At 35.0% G+C, this 17967-nt stretch overlaps 2 protein-coding genes and 2 pseudogenes across 4 annotated transcripts; 1 reads left to right on the forward strand and 3 right to left on the reverse strand.

Moving 5' to 3' along the window:
• Nucleotides 1-1602: 1602 nt before the first annotated feature.
• On the forward strand, nucleotides 1603-5065 carry LOC125218996 (anthranilate synthase beta subunit 2, chloroplastic-like). The gene is made up of 7 exons (XM_048120832.2): nucleotides 1603-2070; nucleotides 2182-2252; nucleotides 3586-3623; nucleotides 3713-3823; nucleotides 4367-4466; nucleotides 4627-4762; nucleotides 4855-5065. Exons 1-7 carry the CDS (start codon nucleotides 1804-1806, stop codon nucleotides 4963-4965), a joined length of 834 nt encoding a protein of 277 aa, XP_047976789.1. The 5' UTR covers nucleotides 1603-1803; the 3' UTR covers nucleotides 4966-5065.
• A 189-nt stretch (nucleotides 5066-5254) lies between these two features.
• Nucleotides 5255-11883, reverse strand: LOC125218324 (glutamine--fructose-6-phosphate aminotransferase [isomerizing] 1-like). 2 transcript variants are annotated; one of them, XM_048119975.2, is made up of 11 exons: nucleotides 11503-11883; nucleotides 10344-10516; nucleotides 9752-9860; nucleotides 9189-9334; nucleotides 8128-8289; nucleotides 6968-7328; nucleotides 6633-6883; nucleotides 6423-6537; nucleotides 6070-6325; nucleotides 5817-5985; nucleotides 5255-5690 (listed from the first exon to the last, which is right to left on the reverse strand). In XM_048119975.2, the coding sequence occupies exons 1-11, from the start codon at nucleotides 11714-11716 to the stop codon at nucleotides 5607-5609; spliced, it is 2040 nt and encodes a 679-aa protein (XP_047975932.1). In that variant the 5' UTR covers nucleotides 11717-11883; the 3' UTR covers nucleotides 5255-5606. The 2 variants fall into 2 exon arrangements, with proteins under 2 accessions (XP_047975932.1, XP_047975933.1); XM_048119976.2 differs by lacking the exon at nucleotides 11503-11883 and adding an exon at nucleotides 9450-9531 and having other exon boundaries at nucleotides 10344-10479.
• A 2699-nt stretch (nucleotides 11884-14582) lies between these two features.
• Nucleotides 14583-16756, reverse strand: LOC148934069 (receptor-like protein EIX2; annotated as a pseudogene). Its single transcript, XR_016134705.1, has 2 exons — nucleotides 14890-16756; nucleotides 14583-14756 (listed from the first exon to the last, which is right to left on the reverse strand). The product of XR_016134705.1 is annotated as a receptor-like protein EIX2 (transcript).
• A 71-nt stretch (nucleotides 16757-16827) lies between these two features.
• LOC125220453 (receptor-like protein EIX1) lies at nucleotides 16828-17520 on the reverse strand (annotated as a pseudogene).
• Nucleotides 17521-17967: the final 447 nt, after the last annotated feature.

The raw sequence follows: 17967 nt of genomic DNA on the forward strand, positions 1-17967 counted from the left end.
ACCGAAATAAAAACATATCGCTTAAGTCAGGACGAAAGGAGTAGTACTACCTAAATTCTACACCAAAATAAAAACATATCGCTTAAGTCAGCACAGAGGGAGTCCTAACTGCAATTATTACTATTATTACAAAAAACACAATAAAAAATACTCATTTGAATTTTAATTTTAGAAAATGCACTTTCACTTTATTTTCATTTTTTACATTTATTCTATTTTATCTTTTCTACTTTATCATGTTTTATTTTATCTTTATTTATATAATTTTCTAATATTAGTATGTAAAAGAAATATCCAACTAAATTAGGAGGGATGAAACATAAGTATATAACCATTTTTATGTCATTAAAATCAATAAGTTATTTATGAAATTAATATTTAAGGTAGTTATGTATGAATACTTTGATTTCAATAGTCCATCTTACTTATTTAGACAGTCTCTTCAAAAAGAGTTGACATTCCGTCGGATAGAAATATGATACTCCCTCCGTCCCACATTTATAATCACATTTAGTTATGATACGAGTTTTAAGGAATTGGTGGAGTGTGTAATTAATGAAGTGAGAGGTGAAGTGTGTAATAAATGAAGTGATTTGGTTGAAGGTGGGTTCCTTTTGACTTTTTGATTTTTTGATTTTTGTTTTGGTTTATTTTAATGTAGATAATGACATTTGGGTGTAATTTTAGTGAATAATGGGGTAAAATTTTATGTCCAAATATGGAAAATTCTAAATGTGACTCTAAATATGGGACGAACTTTTATGCCAAAATGTGACTATAAAACTGGGACGGAGGGAGTAATTGAGAAGAATATAAGTTTTAATGTATAATTAATAAAGTAAGAAAGAATAAGAAAAATTAATAAAAATAATATACTGAATGATGAGATTATAAATGATAAAGCAAAAGAGAGAGAGAGAGTGTTTCCATATATAAATATGATCTATTATCATGAAACGACCAAAAAATGAAATTAAATCTATCCTATTTCTATAGAACAACGGATGGAATAAGAGAATGGTTGGAAAAATAAGATGAGAATGAGATAGAAAATAGAAATAGATATTTTAATTAAGAGTTGTATTATAGGAAGGTGACTAGAAATCTAAGATTCTTTTGACTTTTGAGGATAAGAAGTAGAGTCGCCTTTAATGCAGATATGCTAATATTTTCTTATAAAACTGATAGGGAAATATTATTGCAATAATGGATTGTTAATCTTCTACTGTGCAGTGGCTTTTAAGATTAAATTAATCAGATATGATTAAATTCATTATCTTCTCTAACTTTTTTTTATTTGTTAAATAAAGTGTATTTATCGGTACATTCCGTGATCATTCTCCGTACTAATTTGTAGGTATCTCGACGTAGAAGATAGCTAGTTTAAGAATTTAATACTATTCCGTACGAAAGTATAAATTAATTCCTCACCAAATAAACTAGTCGTGTGCCGCTCGATCACACTTCTTGGGTTGATCCATTGACGTATTTCAAGTCTAGGTAAAGATTCTATCAAAGTTCTTATTTTCTTCTTAAACCTAATTTGACTTCATCAATAAATTTCAGTTACATGGTCGAATTAATAGCACTCCATTTTTTTTCAGTTACAACTTACAATCAATGGAGAAAAAGATTTGAACTTGCCAGTTACAACAATGGAAGGAATCATCACCAAAATAGCAAATCATATTAAATGCATTTGCCCCTTTATAGAAATACGCACTATAAATATGAATCCTCACACTCAGATTCAGTAGCAATAGCACTAGCACCCTCCCTCTCCATCTCCATCGCCGCCGCGCCATGGCTACCATCGCCGCCGCCCCTTCCGCATCAATCAAGCAGTCATCCTCCGTCATTCTGTCAAACCAGTACCCCTCACTTCCGGTAGCCCAGCCATTCAGATTCACCACCGCTCATCGCCACACACTCTCTTATTCTACTTCTCCTAAATCGCCTATGGCGATTTCCGAAAAGGCGCCCGCCGCCAATTCATCGACTCCGAAAGCGCCACCCAAACCTATCATCGTCATTGACAATTACGACAGCTTCACGTATAATCTCTGCCAAGTAAGTTTAGTTTCATTTCTCTATTGATTTTTTACCGATTCGTTGTTCTTAAATACATTGAGTAATGTGAAATAATGTTTCCATTTCCTTTTAATTTGTTGTGTTGCACAGTATATGGGAGAGCTAGGTTGTGATTTCGAAGTTTACAGAAATGATGAGCTCACTGTTGATGAGCTTAGAGAGTAAGATTCCTTTTTATTTTATTTTGTTCAATGTTTTATCCCAGCCACCTACATAATTTATTTTAATGAATAATAGTTATGGTGTTTGATCATTTTGATTTTGTGTTGTGGTGATAGTTAGGTGTTGCTTTTGCTATTTGATAGATGTTTCGTATGTTGTTACGTTCCATTGATAGAGCATTTCGATACACATTTGAGTTTTGTTCGTTTTCATCCTATGTTGAGATGCTATTAATATTATGCTAACACTGTCTTCTTGCTCTGTGGAGAGTAATTGAGTTCACAACTTCTGTTATGATCAAAACTGAAACGAACCTTGTGTCGTTTTTCGATTTCCTTGTTTTGGCAAATTTTGGTGGTTGGTTTGCTTTTTTGTTATCATGAAGGGCTTATCAGACAAAATCCAAAATATGAGCCTTTTTTTACGCGTGTCATTTCCCCCGTCAAATCTTGTTTTGTTTGCGTAAATCGTAAAGTGCATATGGCAATTCTGTTAAGCCAAATTATTTGTGGATTGCGTGTAGGTAGTGTACTTTATTCGCTTGTTGAAATGAAGTCAATTATGCTCTACTTGATTGTTTGTATGTTTTATCTTAAATAGGTTGATGCCATTGTCCATAAATTCATAATTATGTGTCGAATGTGCATTGGTCAGGATGTCAAAAAGGAACTTGCCCTCAACCCTAGCATTTGTCCCTTAAGAAAAAATGGTTTTCTTGCTCACCCTACCGAACCCTAGGCCGTCCAGTGCTAGGGTTAGGGACCGGCCCGACCCTAAGGCCTTTTCTTACCTTGTTAGTGGTTATCATTAATTATTCGTGTTTACCGTGTGTTCTCTGTATGAGCATGTATACATTTTCTTTTTAACATTTAATGCATGAAATAAGTTTAGACTTTAGATGTGCAAATGACAGAGTATAGAATTGCAATCCTAAATTCATTTTCCTCAAATATCTACATCATGGCTAATTACTAAGAAGAACGTCCTAAACCTTCTAGGACTGGGGTAAATAAATACTTTGATCTGACATTAGAAGTATCTTTTGGCAAAGCTGCAGTAAACAAATACTTTGATTCGACATTTGAAGTATTCACATCCATATTTTTGGAAGTGAAGCTGATAATTAGGAGACTATAACTGTTAGGGAGTAAAGTGAGAATCTCTGCATTGTTTTGATATGTGTGCTCTTTATTTACATGAAAACCATGCCATGAAGTCTTATAATTTGTTAGTGCAATCTTCGAAGTATGTTCATACCATTGTTTAGAGAAAAAAAAAATCAATTAGAAATGTTAATTTTGATTAATAGCAGTATGTTATTTGTCTTTGTAGGAAAAATCCAAGAGGTATTTTAATATCACCTGGACCTGGTAAGCATTTATTTGTCTTAAGTCCATCTGTGTTAATATTTTACTGTCAATTAATTATACAATAATTATACTTCACTTGAAAATTTTAGGTACACCACAAGATTCAGGAATATCGTTACAGACGGTGCTGGATCTTGGACCAACTGTACCCTTGTTTGGCGTGTGCATGGGATTGCAATGCATCGGTGAAGCTTTTGGAGGTAACTTTGTATTTCCCAGTACAAAATTATACGAGTCCATATTCTCCTTTGGGCTAGAAATAGGAAAAAATGAATGTAGGTGGTCTTTAAGGGAGAGAAAAGAAGATATTTGTTTACTAGGGGTTTTATGAGCTAAAATCTGTAAGTTCCCTAGGATTAGGATGGCATTGAAATATCTGATGATGGATAGCAAGGAACACATGCATAAATCCATTTGATAACTTGAGTAGTTGAGTGATTTGTTTATTCTTCTCTTATATGAATAATGAACGAGATTGATGCTTAACCTTTTTCTTTCTCTAGAGCCAAGCATTAGAATGTAGACACTTATTTAAACAAAATGACTGGTCTGAGGATTAGCTAGGGGCCAGGTATCATTCCATTTTCACGCACATGGTTCCCATTAAGGTCAAAATTAATAATGTCCCTTTTAACAACATGTGGCAGTGTTCTTCAGGCATCATATTTGCTGGATATCCCTTGTTTCCATATGTGCTTACAATTTATTGCTTTCCCCTTCCCTAATGACACTATGCTTTGCAGGGAAAATTGTGCGATCCCCTTCTGGAGTTGTGCATGGAAAAAGTTCTCCTGTCTACTATAATGAGGGCGGGGAAGATGGCTTGTTTGCAGGCTTATCGAAGTAAGTCTCTTTTCTTTATTATCTCTGTATAATTGTAATTGCCATTTCTTGTTCACCCCTGTCTTTGATTTTTCCTTATCTATTACTTTTACAGTTCTGATGTCTATTTATCAAACGATTGGTGAGTAAAGTGTGTTGAGTTTTGACAATTGTTTTGCAGCCCTTTTACTGCTGGTAGGTACCATAGTCTTGTGATTGAACGGGATAGTTTCCCGAATGATGCCCTTGAGATAACTGCGTGGACTGAAGATGGGTTGGTGATGGCTGCTCGTCACAAAGTATACCGTCATATACAGGTAACATTCGTTTGGCTACATTACAGATAATATTACAAGGGAAAGTCCGATGCCATAGGTTTGACTGTTGTTTTATTTTTGGATAAGCGCAGGGTGTTCAGTTCCATCCAGAAAGCATCATATCTACTGAAGGCAAAACCATAGTGCATAATTTTATCAAGCTCATAAAGAGAAAGGAAGCTGAATCGCAGAAGCAGGATTAATCTTCAATATACAGTTGGTGAATTAGATGCTACTTTCTTGTAATGAATTCTCAGTCATAAGCAACATTTTTAATATCAATTATCAATCGGTTTCTAAGTTTGTTTTGGCGTAGTTCTCAAATAGTTTGAAATTTGAATCGTGCATCATTACTTAAAATACCTACTTATTATGATTTGATTGGACAAGATAAAGCATTAATGAACAAACATAAAAAAGTGCAATAGGTAGGACATAATTCGATAAATTTGGAATAATTCAGCCCAAGCAACTATTTTTCACTCTGGAATATTAAATCAAACCAAGAAAAGTAACCATCTTTTGCTATTATGACACCAAGTTTTATACAACCAGTTATACATGTAAAACAAAATTTGTTTTAGACAATGTGACATGTTTGGTAGGGGTGATAACTCATCTAGGGATGAAATTTTACATTTTTGTTCATAAAATTCCATCCGTAGATGAGTTATCACCCCTACCAAACATGGCCTATTCTGTGGACGATCAGTCGAGGCACATGTATGGACAAGCTAAACACAAGCAGCAGTTATCCTACCCGATTTTCTCACTAAAAAACTGAAGCAACACAGCATCTCGTGGTTAGAATATTTCAGGTATCATGTGGGCCAGGCAGCCGTCCTCATTGTGTTGTCACGCTTTTTGCAAGATTTCGTGGCTGGTCAACGTTGTATCCGCGGAGAACAGTCAGATGATATGCCAATAGCTGCAGTCACAAGACACGCGCAAGAACAAATGTAAAGCTTCAAGTTGTACTGCATCGTCTCATGGCGCCCGAGAGAAGAAAGCGATCAAGCAGTATTTTGTAAATATAAAAGAACGAGGATGATACCTGTAGAGGAACTATGTTGATCACCGGCTGCAAGCAGTCCTCAACAACAGGAACTTCAACTACACGGCAAGATCCACCAACACTGACAGATGCTGCATCACCTTTACTGCACATCACTATAAGTCTACCTTTCCGAGCATGAAGTTGCTGAATAACGGATTGTTGTTTGCTGAAAATTAAGTCTAAATTTAATATGATGGAATTGAGAGTTGCATTGCGGAAACATAACTTGTTCTATTAGGAAAAGCCTAACCTGAAACAAGCATCACGGGTAGCAATAACAACTATTGGAAGGGTCTCATCAACTAAAGCCAAGGGACCGTGTTTCATCTCTCCAGCAAGTATTCCTTCACTATGCATAAGTGATACTTCTTTTACCTTCAAGGCACCTTCCAATGCAGTTGCGTAATTGTAGCCTCTCCCGAAGACAAGAAGAGACTGTTCTGCAATCAGTAATTTAGCAAGATCTTTCATATCCTCATCGAGTTTGAGAACCTCTTTCACCTTATCTGCATATTATGGAATCTGGGATCATGATCACGACACATTTCTCTATGACAGTTTCAATTAATGTAACATGTGGCATGAGCAAAATTTTAAACATACTCGGCAAATCAAATAGGCCATCTATTATTGCTTCCCGTCTTCCTTGACTAGAAATTGTATCATCTCCAATTGCCAGAGCCAACATAGCCATGACAACGATTTGGCTTGTGTATGCCTGTTAGTGGAAGTACTTAATATAAGATAACACAACTGTCATGTGGTGACCGTAAAGACAGGAAATGAGAAGAAAAGTCTATAGTTTTTGCTTACCTTGGTACTAGCTACTCCTATCTCACAACCAGCATTTATGTGAACTCCGCAGTGTGTATGCCTAGCAATTGCACTGCCAACAGTATTGGTGATGCCAACGCATAAGGCACCATTCTCTAACGCATATTCTAATGCCTGCAATGTATCTGCTGTTTCCCCTGATTGACTAACAAAGACAGTTGTATCTTCTCTGTATATTGGCCCCTGCCTATCCACCAAATCACTAGCAATCTCCATCGTTACAGGGATACCTGCAAGATAGAATCAATTAGTTATGGAATCAACGAAACCATACAAAATATATGTATTGTATACATCTCACGAACTGGACAGACCAGAAAGTTCTTCCAAAATTGGCCTTGCAGCTAAAGCTGCATTATAACTTGTGCCACAACCAATGAAGACAATTCTGCGACTTCTCCTTATGGTTCTGAGGTGATCCTTTAGTCCTCCTAAGAGTACACTCTTTGCTTTGCATGATCCTCCACGTATAAGCCTCCCTCTCATTGTTGTTGTAAGAGATTCTGGTTGTTCATGAATTTCCTTCTGCATGTAGTGCTCGTATTTCCCTTTATTTATTTGCTCTACTTCCATTTCCAAAACTGAGAGTGCACGTTGGACAGAAGCTGGCCGCTTTAGTTTTTCACAACCTTTTTCTATAGCATTCTCATACTTGAAAATGGATGCTCCTCCATCCTATAACCATAGAAACCAATAACAGTGAGGCCAAAGGGGGACTTTAATGTAATTCTTCCTTAAAAGAGGCTTAGAAGAAAGCTACATAATCCTACAACCAATATCTGGAAAAACGATTCTCCAGAAAGAGAAACCGGAAATTAGAAGACCTTTTGTTTCTTCTAGATAACTTGTAGCGATTAGAATAATGCAGTTGACAATCTATGACCTCTAGATCCTCAAATGTCAAAAGTTGAAATTTGAAATATAGTTGTTTACTAATAAGGGAATTCATAGCCTAAGCAAACATCTCGATGAAATTTGTAACTTAAGGTATGATGCACCCCAACCCCCCAAGGCTCCCTTTTCCCTTACGGAGCCCTATGGCCGTTACCATTTAACTTAACAGCAATAGATCATACCATTATGTTTTGCATAATATACTTGGAAAAACTCTAAGACAATCAATGACACGTAGGTTCTAATAAATAAAGATTTTTGTAAGAATTAGAACTCTGTCACAGACTCATAGTGTTGCATCATTGAAGTTTCATAACTGCTTGAATGATGTCGAAGAAATATAATACCCCTATTGGTTTTGATCTCAACAAGAATTAAAAAATTCTCTTCATCTCTTCACTGAAATGAAATAGGAGGAAAAGGAACAGACAAAAAGATGAATGGAAGATCAGGGTGACAATTTGCTCTTCTATAAAATTTTTAATGCATAATACACTCCAAGCTAGCTGCCAGTTAATTGTAAGGGACATCATTAACTCAACAATAGAGGATATCATAATCCATTAATATGGTAATGTACCTGGATATGAACAACTTCACCATCCTCAATCACCAAAACCTTTTTTGTGTGTTCCACCAGAGCACTGGCATCACTCGACAAAAAGAGTTCCTTTGGTTGCCCATTGCTTAAAAGAAATTTTGTGTCATTAAAAGATGCTCTGCTGGGTTCTTCTATTAACTCCTGCCGTAAGACGAACACCATTCATAAAACAAGTGTATTTGTGTTCACGTCTTGCCTCAGAAAAAGCATATAGCTTTGTAGAATACAAAATTCAGAGAAAGTTATGAGATTATTCAACAGATCAAATAATAGTTTGGATATGCTGAACTAAACAGTCAGCAGATGAACACAAGGCAATACATCTCAACCAAGGAGTTGTATACGCCACTGAATTTCCAGTCACCTTGCCCTCAACTGTCACAGGTTGGGTGCAGATGGACACTTAAATTCTAAGAGGAGATGAGTAAGGAACAAGGACCAGACAATATGTAAATATACCCTTACTAGTCACTACATAAAACTGAAAGGAGATGCATCCTGATCTATATAATGAAACTTTGTTACCTGCTTTCTAAAATTAAAAAGGACCACCAGACCATTTACCCAGCAGCCTTAGCAATTAGCATACTGGTATCAACGAGTCCAGAGAACACCAACTCTAAAATACGAGATGCTATGCTTCTGAATTCCATTGATAGAAGACAAGGTTGGGTGAAGCGCAGTCTCCAACTAAGACTTGGACCTCTCTCTCACTCTGTCTCTCGCAAGAAAGACACATTCAACCACTCTACAGTGAAAAACTTCTACCCCCACTAACAATGACATTGTAAGTCCTGTGTGATTCTTTTGTCATGAGGATGAGTCATATGGAGAATGGGAGTCAAGACAATGAACTAGTTAATAAAAATACAAATAAACATGATTTACCAAGTTTAATAAAGCAGAATAACAAGTATAAACACTTTAAAGGGACAGAGTGGAAAGAAATGGTTCAAGAAGCTTCTAAGAAAAATACTTAATTACCTAACTGGTAATCTTATAGAGTATCTGGTACAAGAGAGCCACCCATTATGACTTACTTTTACACCAAGGAGCAACGGACTACCACGTTTGCAAGCAATCAATTCATTCGGATAATGCGTGCTTTTGAATATCAATGCATATGCTCCTTCCAGATGCCGCATAACTTCTAGCACAACTTGACTGAATGTGACACGCTTGTCACCTACACAATACACTTGCATTAGCAAATTTCCAATCTAATAACAGAAGATCTCATATGAAAAAATTACTTACAGAAAGAGATATAGTAGAGAATAATTAATCAGTTCGAGTAACACCTAAGACTCTGAAACAAGGGATGTATCTTGTGTCACTCAGTATTCCCCATGAAGATGATGTGATCACTGGAGAAGTTATTAGCTAAAATAGGAAACCTCTGATTATAATAAAGAAGTAATTTAATATAAAATGCCTAGAATAACACTTTAGTGTTCAATTGAGCTTATTGAATTTATAGTTTAGGGAAGTATATGTCTGGTATGATGGTAACATTGTGTAATAAATATACAGCTATGCAGCATAGGGCACAGAAGAGTAGCCACATTACATCACTAGTCCATGTATAGTTGCAAGAAGATACCTTCCTCATTTGCGTTGTCAAAGACAAATTTTGCAAGCTTCGGAATGACTTCTGTATCAGTGTCAGATTCAAAGGTGAAACCATGACGAACTAGTGTCTCTTTTAACACCTAGAGAACATACAACAGTCCGTCAATTAAATCTAGGCACACAGTGGAAGAAAAACATGACACTTCAATTATAAATTTCAAGAAATTCATCCAGCAAATATCAACTTTAACCAAAAGAAGTAAGCTCATTAGGTAGCTTTCTTAGTTATTAATTATTGTTGATGTCAAGTGAAAATCGTTACCAAGTTCCTGAAAGAGAATATCAAATTTAACACCTTTAAATTAAGAACAGCCCCTGCTGCGAACCATTTATTTATTCTTTTCTTTTAAATAATGCAAAATATATTGCTCTCGTGAAAATTGCTTCCAGAAGTAAGAAGAGGCAGCATGAAAATGTTGCTGCATTAGACTTTGTAAGAACTTATACCAAACAATGATTTGTAAAGATAGCAAAAGCTGCAGCAACAACTACATCCATGCTATAAATGAATTTGAAAGAACAACTAATAAAGAAAAATGGGAAAAATTAAAAAGCAAGCGAACCTCATAGTTCGTTATAACTCCATTGTGAACAACTAAGAACTCATTTCTTGAATCAGATGTCTGAGGGTGGCTATTCCTTGGAGCTGGTTCTCCATGTGTAGCCCAGCGAGTGTGTGCTATTCCAGCATGAACTGAGAATGACTCCTCTAAATTCAAATCGGTAGCAGCTACTTCTGAGACAATATAAATAATAATCATCACTAAGGGAAGGTAAAAGGAACAATGGACATCGACCAAGATGGAAAATAAATGAAAGGAATGCATTCCACTACATGTTGTACTATACTATGTGACAACATAATTTGCCGCTCAAAATCACCAATGCAAGCCCTGGGCTGTAAGATCCAGAATTCGCAGAAATGCAGTGCAATGTACATTTGATCATTCCAACATCTTAAGTTGTAGGCATTCTCCAATGGAGAAGCGAAATTTTGTAAAAGATTAATTGGCTTGGCAATATGAATGGACTATATAAGTACATCACTGTAAAGCTTATGAAGGTAAAACCTAGCCCTTATCATTGATCATTTGCAGAGCTAATTCAGCTCACAACCACAATGCTGGGATGATTCTCCAGTTTACGAAGTATCAAACAGAGGATAATTTTCTGTTAGATAAAAGCAGTCCATTTGTCATTTTAATACCGATTTCCAAAGCTTGGTCTTGACCTTTTTGCCTGAGTTTCCTATACCATACAGTAAGAAAAACAGACTATAACTCGGAGGAGGAACTGAACTTCTACTCAACTATAAAACATAAGAAGTTAAAGCAAAAGGTTATCAGTTACATTCCAAGCACGTGATCTTAAACAATTTCTTAGTACATAAAGTCTATTAGAGTTTTAATCTCTTCAGCCAGTTGAATATATTTCCCATCATATCATCTATTCCATTCGGTAATTTTACCTTTACCTCTCCAATTAAACGAACTAACGTACACCTAATCATCAAAGGCATAGAGTAGAAGCAGTTGATTTACCACTCCACTCAAACAGCAGTGATCCTCATGACAATATAACCGATCACATTCCTCGAGCCTCGGTTTCTAAATTTTGCATAAACACTAAAGCCGCAACTCAATCCCACAACTATGAGTTAAAAAATACTACAGTACTAGTAAAAAAAATTGAAGGATGAATGGTAATGGAAAAGTAGAGTACCGTGGTAAACAGATTTGACGAGGGATTCAATGTTGCCTTCCTTCCGAAATACGAGCGCGGGAGAGACGAGAGCATCGGAGGAGGAATCGATGGAAATTCCGGCGGAATCATATCCCCTGTACTCGAGGCGGCGGAGGCCATTGAACAAAACCTCCAAGATGTAGCGGCGGTCTCTGCTGAGGTTGAAATTCAAGTAGGCGAAAATTCCGCACATGATTTCCTACACACTGAGAAATCAATCGGAAAAGAAGATCATTTCATTGATGGAATTGGAGCTAAATTGTTGAGACCAATGGCGTTCTCACTTGGATTTCAGAATAAATTATGCACGTGTTAAGCTTAAACAATTCAATTGTCAAATTGTTTCAATTTTACAACAACGAAGGAATATCTTCTTTGATAGTGTACATAATATATTTATACTCCTACAAAGTTATAAATAATAGTAGTACAAAATTTTAATATGTAGTAGTTGATCGAGAGTACAGTAGTATAAAATTTTAATAAGTAGTAATTGATAAAATAAGAAAGATAACGTGGTAGTATAACATTTGATGCGGTACTATTCCTTATATATTTGATCAATGAGGGGTGCGTTAAAATGATAACACCTCTTAAAATAACATCATATCATCATTCATAGCCAATCATTTGTACACATGGACGAATAATAAGTTGTCATGTGATAAAAAAGGGGTAAAATCTCGGCCAGCAATATGCAACACTGTATACAATAATTTTTCTTGGTCAGCAATATCCAACACGCTATACAGCAATCTATAGATTGTTGTGTAGCGTTTATAATATTGCTGTGTAGCGTTCATAATATTGTTGGATATATGGTGTCACCGTATCATTTTAATAGGTGTTGTCATTTTAACACAAACCTGATCAATGATTCAGTAAATATTGCGCTAATATAACATCCACGCCTCCACACCACTACAAATCAAATTTGTATCAATGCTTGAAAGCCTATTTCAATTATAATTATAATATATTAATATTACACTAAAAATTAATTTCAAAACGTAATTAAAACTCCTTTTGTATTATTCTTTAAATTTTATTTAGTGTAGTATTATAACTGAGAGTTAATAGTAAGTGATTTAAATTAATATTTTAAAATATTTTGCTAAATTCTAAAATTGAAATAAAATCATACTCTTACTATCATATTTTTTTATTGTATATGCACCTTCCGTCCTAAGGTAATTAAGTCATACTTATTATTTTTCGGGTTGGTTGTCTCAAGGTAGTTGATTCATTTCCTTTTTTGCCAAAAAATTATTTTCTATCAAATTTACTTTCTCTTCATCTTTCTTACTTTCTCTCTTCACTTTAACATTTAACACATCAATTTCTTAAATCTTGTACCCAAAAGAAATGTCACAACTATCTTGCAACGGATGAAGTATTAGTTACAATTTTCACAATCACAAAACAATTAAAAAATGAAATGTTATATTTCGAGTTTTTAAGTTGTGAAATTAGCCAAAATTCAACAAAAAATTGTGATTTAATATAAATTATCACTAAATTTATAGGAGTATATAAATTGAGTTTTCAAATTCTATAAATTTTTAGTCTAGAACAATTTAAAAATGAAATTAATAATTCCTTATTACCATCAATATGCTTTAATCAAGTGTGGTTTTAAATAATCTACTGATATTACATTATTTTATAATAGTACTACTAGTTAAAGTTACTTTAACGACAAAACTTAAATTACTAAAAGATTATGTTCAAGAAACTAGTACTATTACTTATACTACTCAGGAATCACTACTCAATAAATTATTAAATATTTTGATTTGATTTGCAGCGGTGTGGAGGTGTGGATGTTAGACTAGTGCAATATTTACTTAAATCATTGATCAAATATATAAGGAATACTACCGCGTGTTATTCTACCATTTAATTGAATAATGAAAAAGTTGAGGTAATTGATATACAATACGACACTGTTTTTTTTTTACCACAGTAGCTCATGCTGTGATTTCTCCACAACAGGGGGGATCCGTTCCCATAAAATCCAGTTTAATATAGTATTATAAACTTTTTATATTTAGATTTAGTCTAAAATTAGTAAGTTGTGGCCTATTGTATAAATCATTACAATGATCATACAAATTGATTTGCGAAGATTTTTTTTGTTTAGTAATGCTATTAAATCATTGTAATATTCATATAACACCTACTCCCTAGAGAGATTTCGGAATATAGGTTTTAATTCGCTGACTTTTCGGATTTGGGATAAATTCGCTGACCTTTCAAATACAGAATTGAGCATGTGAATTTTTCTGAAAAATCAATAGACATCAGGGCGGAGGAGAGGAGTGGGTCTGCGCGGCATTCACGGCGGAGCTAGAGTCCATCGATTAGAGCTAGGACGAAGACATCCTGAAGGTGTTACGGAAGCAGAAAGTTGATGAAGTCATTGATGAAGCCGTGTGAAGAGTGTTGTCCATGGTGGAATGTCCAAAGGCGCGTCAGCAATACCGTCTTCTTCTTAGCAAATATTCCGTCACCGGTAGAAAAATTCAACAACTATTTAAATTTGTGAGATTATGTTATCAAGTTTAAAATTCATGAATTTTTCTTTAGCTTTGTTTTAAAGGGCAAGACATTTATTACGATCACCATCACTAACGACTATTTTTATAATAAATGAACTATGATAATAATTTTAGTTGAAAAGTCTTCCATAAGAAATTTCAATAATGAGGTAAAGTGATTTAAGGCAAAGAAGAATTATATAATATTTAAAAGTTAGAAAGAAAAATATAATAAATGTAGTATTTAGAAACAATTTTTTTTTTCGGCATAGAGATTAAGAAAGAGAAGTTTAGTGTGTTAAGAGAGAAGACAATATTAATTGAATATAGGAGTTGTAACATATGCATTGGCATGCATAATTTAAGTGTTTATTTATTTATGTAGAATACACGAAACGGTATATTAGACCAAGATTAAACAGTATGGATATAATATTTACAGATAATATAGTGGATATATGTATCATTTTCTGCTATGCAAACACGGTGAAACTAAGTATAAAAACACAAGCATTCATTTGTAGAAGAAATAATTACACACCAAACATAAAGTTCACAAATAAAAGCATAAAGTTAAAGTACATAGACATAATTTACAAAAAAAGTGGAAAAAAATTACGAACTTGTAAAGATCTTCATCCATGAGTGATGAGTTTAACCTTGATTGAACACTAAAAGCATGTAGTTTCCCCGCTGAAAAAATGGAGATGTTATAAAATCATAAAATGAAACCTTGATTGCCATGTAAGTAATGTAAACATATCTAATTAATTCGAGTAAGTGTTATGTTACTTGCAACAATTTGATGGAATTTAGTAGATGTTACCTGAATAAGTATTTCAGCTTCCGTTTGCATTTGGACACAAACACAACAATCCTGACGTAGAACCAATCTTCCGTAGCATCCAACACACCGAAAAATGCATTTCTCCATGATTTCTTCAGTATGAATGACCCAATAACTCCCCAAAATCCAAAAATAAAACCAAAAGTCGTTGATATGACAACTTCTTGCATAAATGAGAAGATGTTGTCATCTTTTTCATTCATGTTTTCCCGTGGATTAGTGGTTGATGGCCTCAAGCTATCTTCGGGGCACAATGGCAGAGGGTCGCCACAGAGTCCATCATTCCCGGCATAAGTGGATGCACTAAAGCTTTGGAGTTGAGTACTCGTAGGAATTTTTCCGAACAAGTTGTTGTTTGACAAATCAAGAACCCCAAGAGTTTGTATTTCTACTAAACTTGTAGGTATCTTGCCAGAGAGTTGGTTATATGATAGATCAAGAGAATCAAGCATCTTCATTTTACCAATATCCGGAATTATATGTCCTATCAAACAATTTCTGGATAGATTCAAGGAATTTAAATAGCTCATATTGGAAAATGATTTGGGAATGTTCCCAATCAATCTATTGCTTGAAAGATCAACGAGTTTGAGAAGCCCGAGATTTTTTTTGTATTCTGATTCCTTGCCTTTCCATTGAAATGATGAATATTCATACTCCCATTGTTCATAACCACCGGACCGTGTACCAATAGGCCAATAATAATTATATGCAGCGATACTTACACTTCCCAAGATAGTGAAATTGTTGAAGCAATCAGGTATTATCGAAGATAAACTGTTTATCGATAAATCTAGAACTTGAATATAAGTAAGACTGCATATCTCGAGAGGAATACTACCATGCAGTTTATTTCCACGAAAGTTTAGAACTCGCATTCTAGACAACTGCCCTATCCAAGTGGGGATCTCTCCAGTTAACTTGTTCCCTCCAATATCAATTATAACCAAATATTGACAAAGTCTCAAACTGTAAGGCAGCTCACCAGAAAAACCATTACCATGCATCTGGAGGGCAACTAATTCCTGTAAGTTGCCAAAAGAGAGAGGAATTTCACCAGAAAAATTGTTGTTGGCCAAATTGAGGTAGTTCAAGCTTGGCATTTTGTCCCAACAATTGGGAACCTCTCCTGCTAACTGATTATTTGATAGGTCAAAGTGTTGAAGATCATCGTGAGGAGTTTTGCAAATAGATGAAATTGAACCCGATAACTTATTTCCACTCAACTGAATATGTGATGCATTCACAGGAAATAATGGTATAGGACAGAGAATTGATTGCAACTAAGATCCATATTCTCAATGGAGGTGGTTGAGAGATTAGGAACTATACCACTTATTTGATTGTCAGAGAGACATAAGTAGTTTAATGAAGAAGCCGTACTCCACAACCACCTAGGTGCTTCATCTGTTATATTGGTACTATTGAGATTAAGGTATGCCAAATTCCTTTGAGTTTGGAGCCATTTTGGAAAAGATGGGCCTACTTTGCACCAGGCTAGATTTATTTTATTCAACTCAAAAGGCGGAATCCAATCAGAGGCAACATCCAAGATCAATGAATTGAAAGACAGATCTAGTGACTTTAACTTATCAAGCTTGGAGAAGAGGGATTCAGTCACTAAACCCTTCAAAGAATTATAAGAAAGATATAGACTTTGAAGGTTTGACATGTTGCCAATGGTTAGAGGAATTGAACCTTCTAAAGAATTAAAAGAAAGATCTAAAACTTGAAGCTTGGAGAGTTGTCCAATATTAAGAGGAATGGAACTTGTAACACTATTTCCCCTAAGATCCAGTTTTATCAATGAAGGAAATCCTCTTAGATCTGACATCGATCCATTGAGTTGATTAAAAGACAAGTCCAGTATTTCTAGTGATTCGAATACAGAATCAAGAAAAAAAGTAGGTATAGAACTCAAATGGTTGAACCGAGATTAAGTGAGAGTAGGTTGGTAAGGTTCTTTAATAGAGGAGGGAGGGTCCGAAAATCATTCGAACTAAGGTCAAGTGAACGTAGGTTGGCAAGGTTCCCTAATTGGGGAGGGACGGTCCCAAAATGATTCCGACAAAGGTTAAGTGATTGTAGACCGGTAAGGTTCCATAGCTGATGAGGGAGGGTCCAAAAATAATTTGAACTAAGATCAAGTGATTGTAGGTTGGTAAGATTCCCTATCTGATGAGGAATGGTCCCACAAAAGTTAGAGCTGCTAAGAGACAAGTGTTGTAATTATTTCATGGAACCAATGAATTCCGGGATTGGAATGCATCCAAAATTATTCCGACTGAGGTCAAGAGAATTCAAATGAAGCAACTCAACCAATGAGGAACGAATCTCACCTTGCAATTGACCGTCAGCATAGCCAACATTATTAAGTCGGAGGGTGATGACATGGCCAGTGGTGTTGCTGCAGTCAACACTGTGCCACTCGCAGCATTCGTCACTTTGCCACGACGAGAGAATTTCGTGATCATCGATGAGTCCATCCTTGAAGCGAAGAAGAGTTTCTCTCTCACTCTTTATGCACCTCACTTGTGCATCTCCCGAAACAAAGACAAGTGAAAGAACAACAAGGACATATTTGATATCTATTCTTAAATTAGAAATCATGTTCGAAGTGAATTGCATTTGTGGGATACTACATATTGTGTCAACTCTCGCGGTATAAATAGGTAAACATAAAATTGATACAATTTCTTAAATTATTTGAACATAATTCATGATTGGACAGCTTAGCGTAGCGTAGTGCTCAAAATCAAAGAAAATGAAAACACATAGTAATGCGTAGGCTATCCACTAAAAATCTGAACACTGGAAGATAAATCGTGATGATTATAATTTATATGCATATATATTTTCTCATTAATTGTAGTACGTGATGGTGATAAAAAAAACAACTGAAAATTGAATGTATAACTACAAACAAATTTAATCATTAGATAAAAAAAATAGAAGGATGGGATTAAAAATACGTTGGTAGTAATTTTTAGCTGGCAATTGAATTATTTTAAGATCGTTTTAGTTCGTACAAAATATATGAAACTGTATGAACCAAAA

Source organism: Salvia hispanica, chromosome 1, assembly GCF_029641045.1.
Source record: "Salvia hispanica isolate PSC_SH4W2 chromosome 1, Shi_PSC_v1, whole genome shotgun sequence".
NCBI classification, from domain to species: domain Eukaryota; kingdom Viridiplantae; phylum Streptophyta; class Magnoliopsida; order Lamiales; family Lamiaceae; genus Salvia; species Salvia hispanica.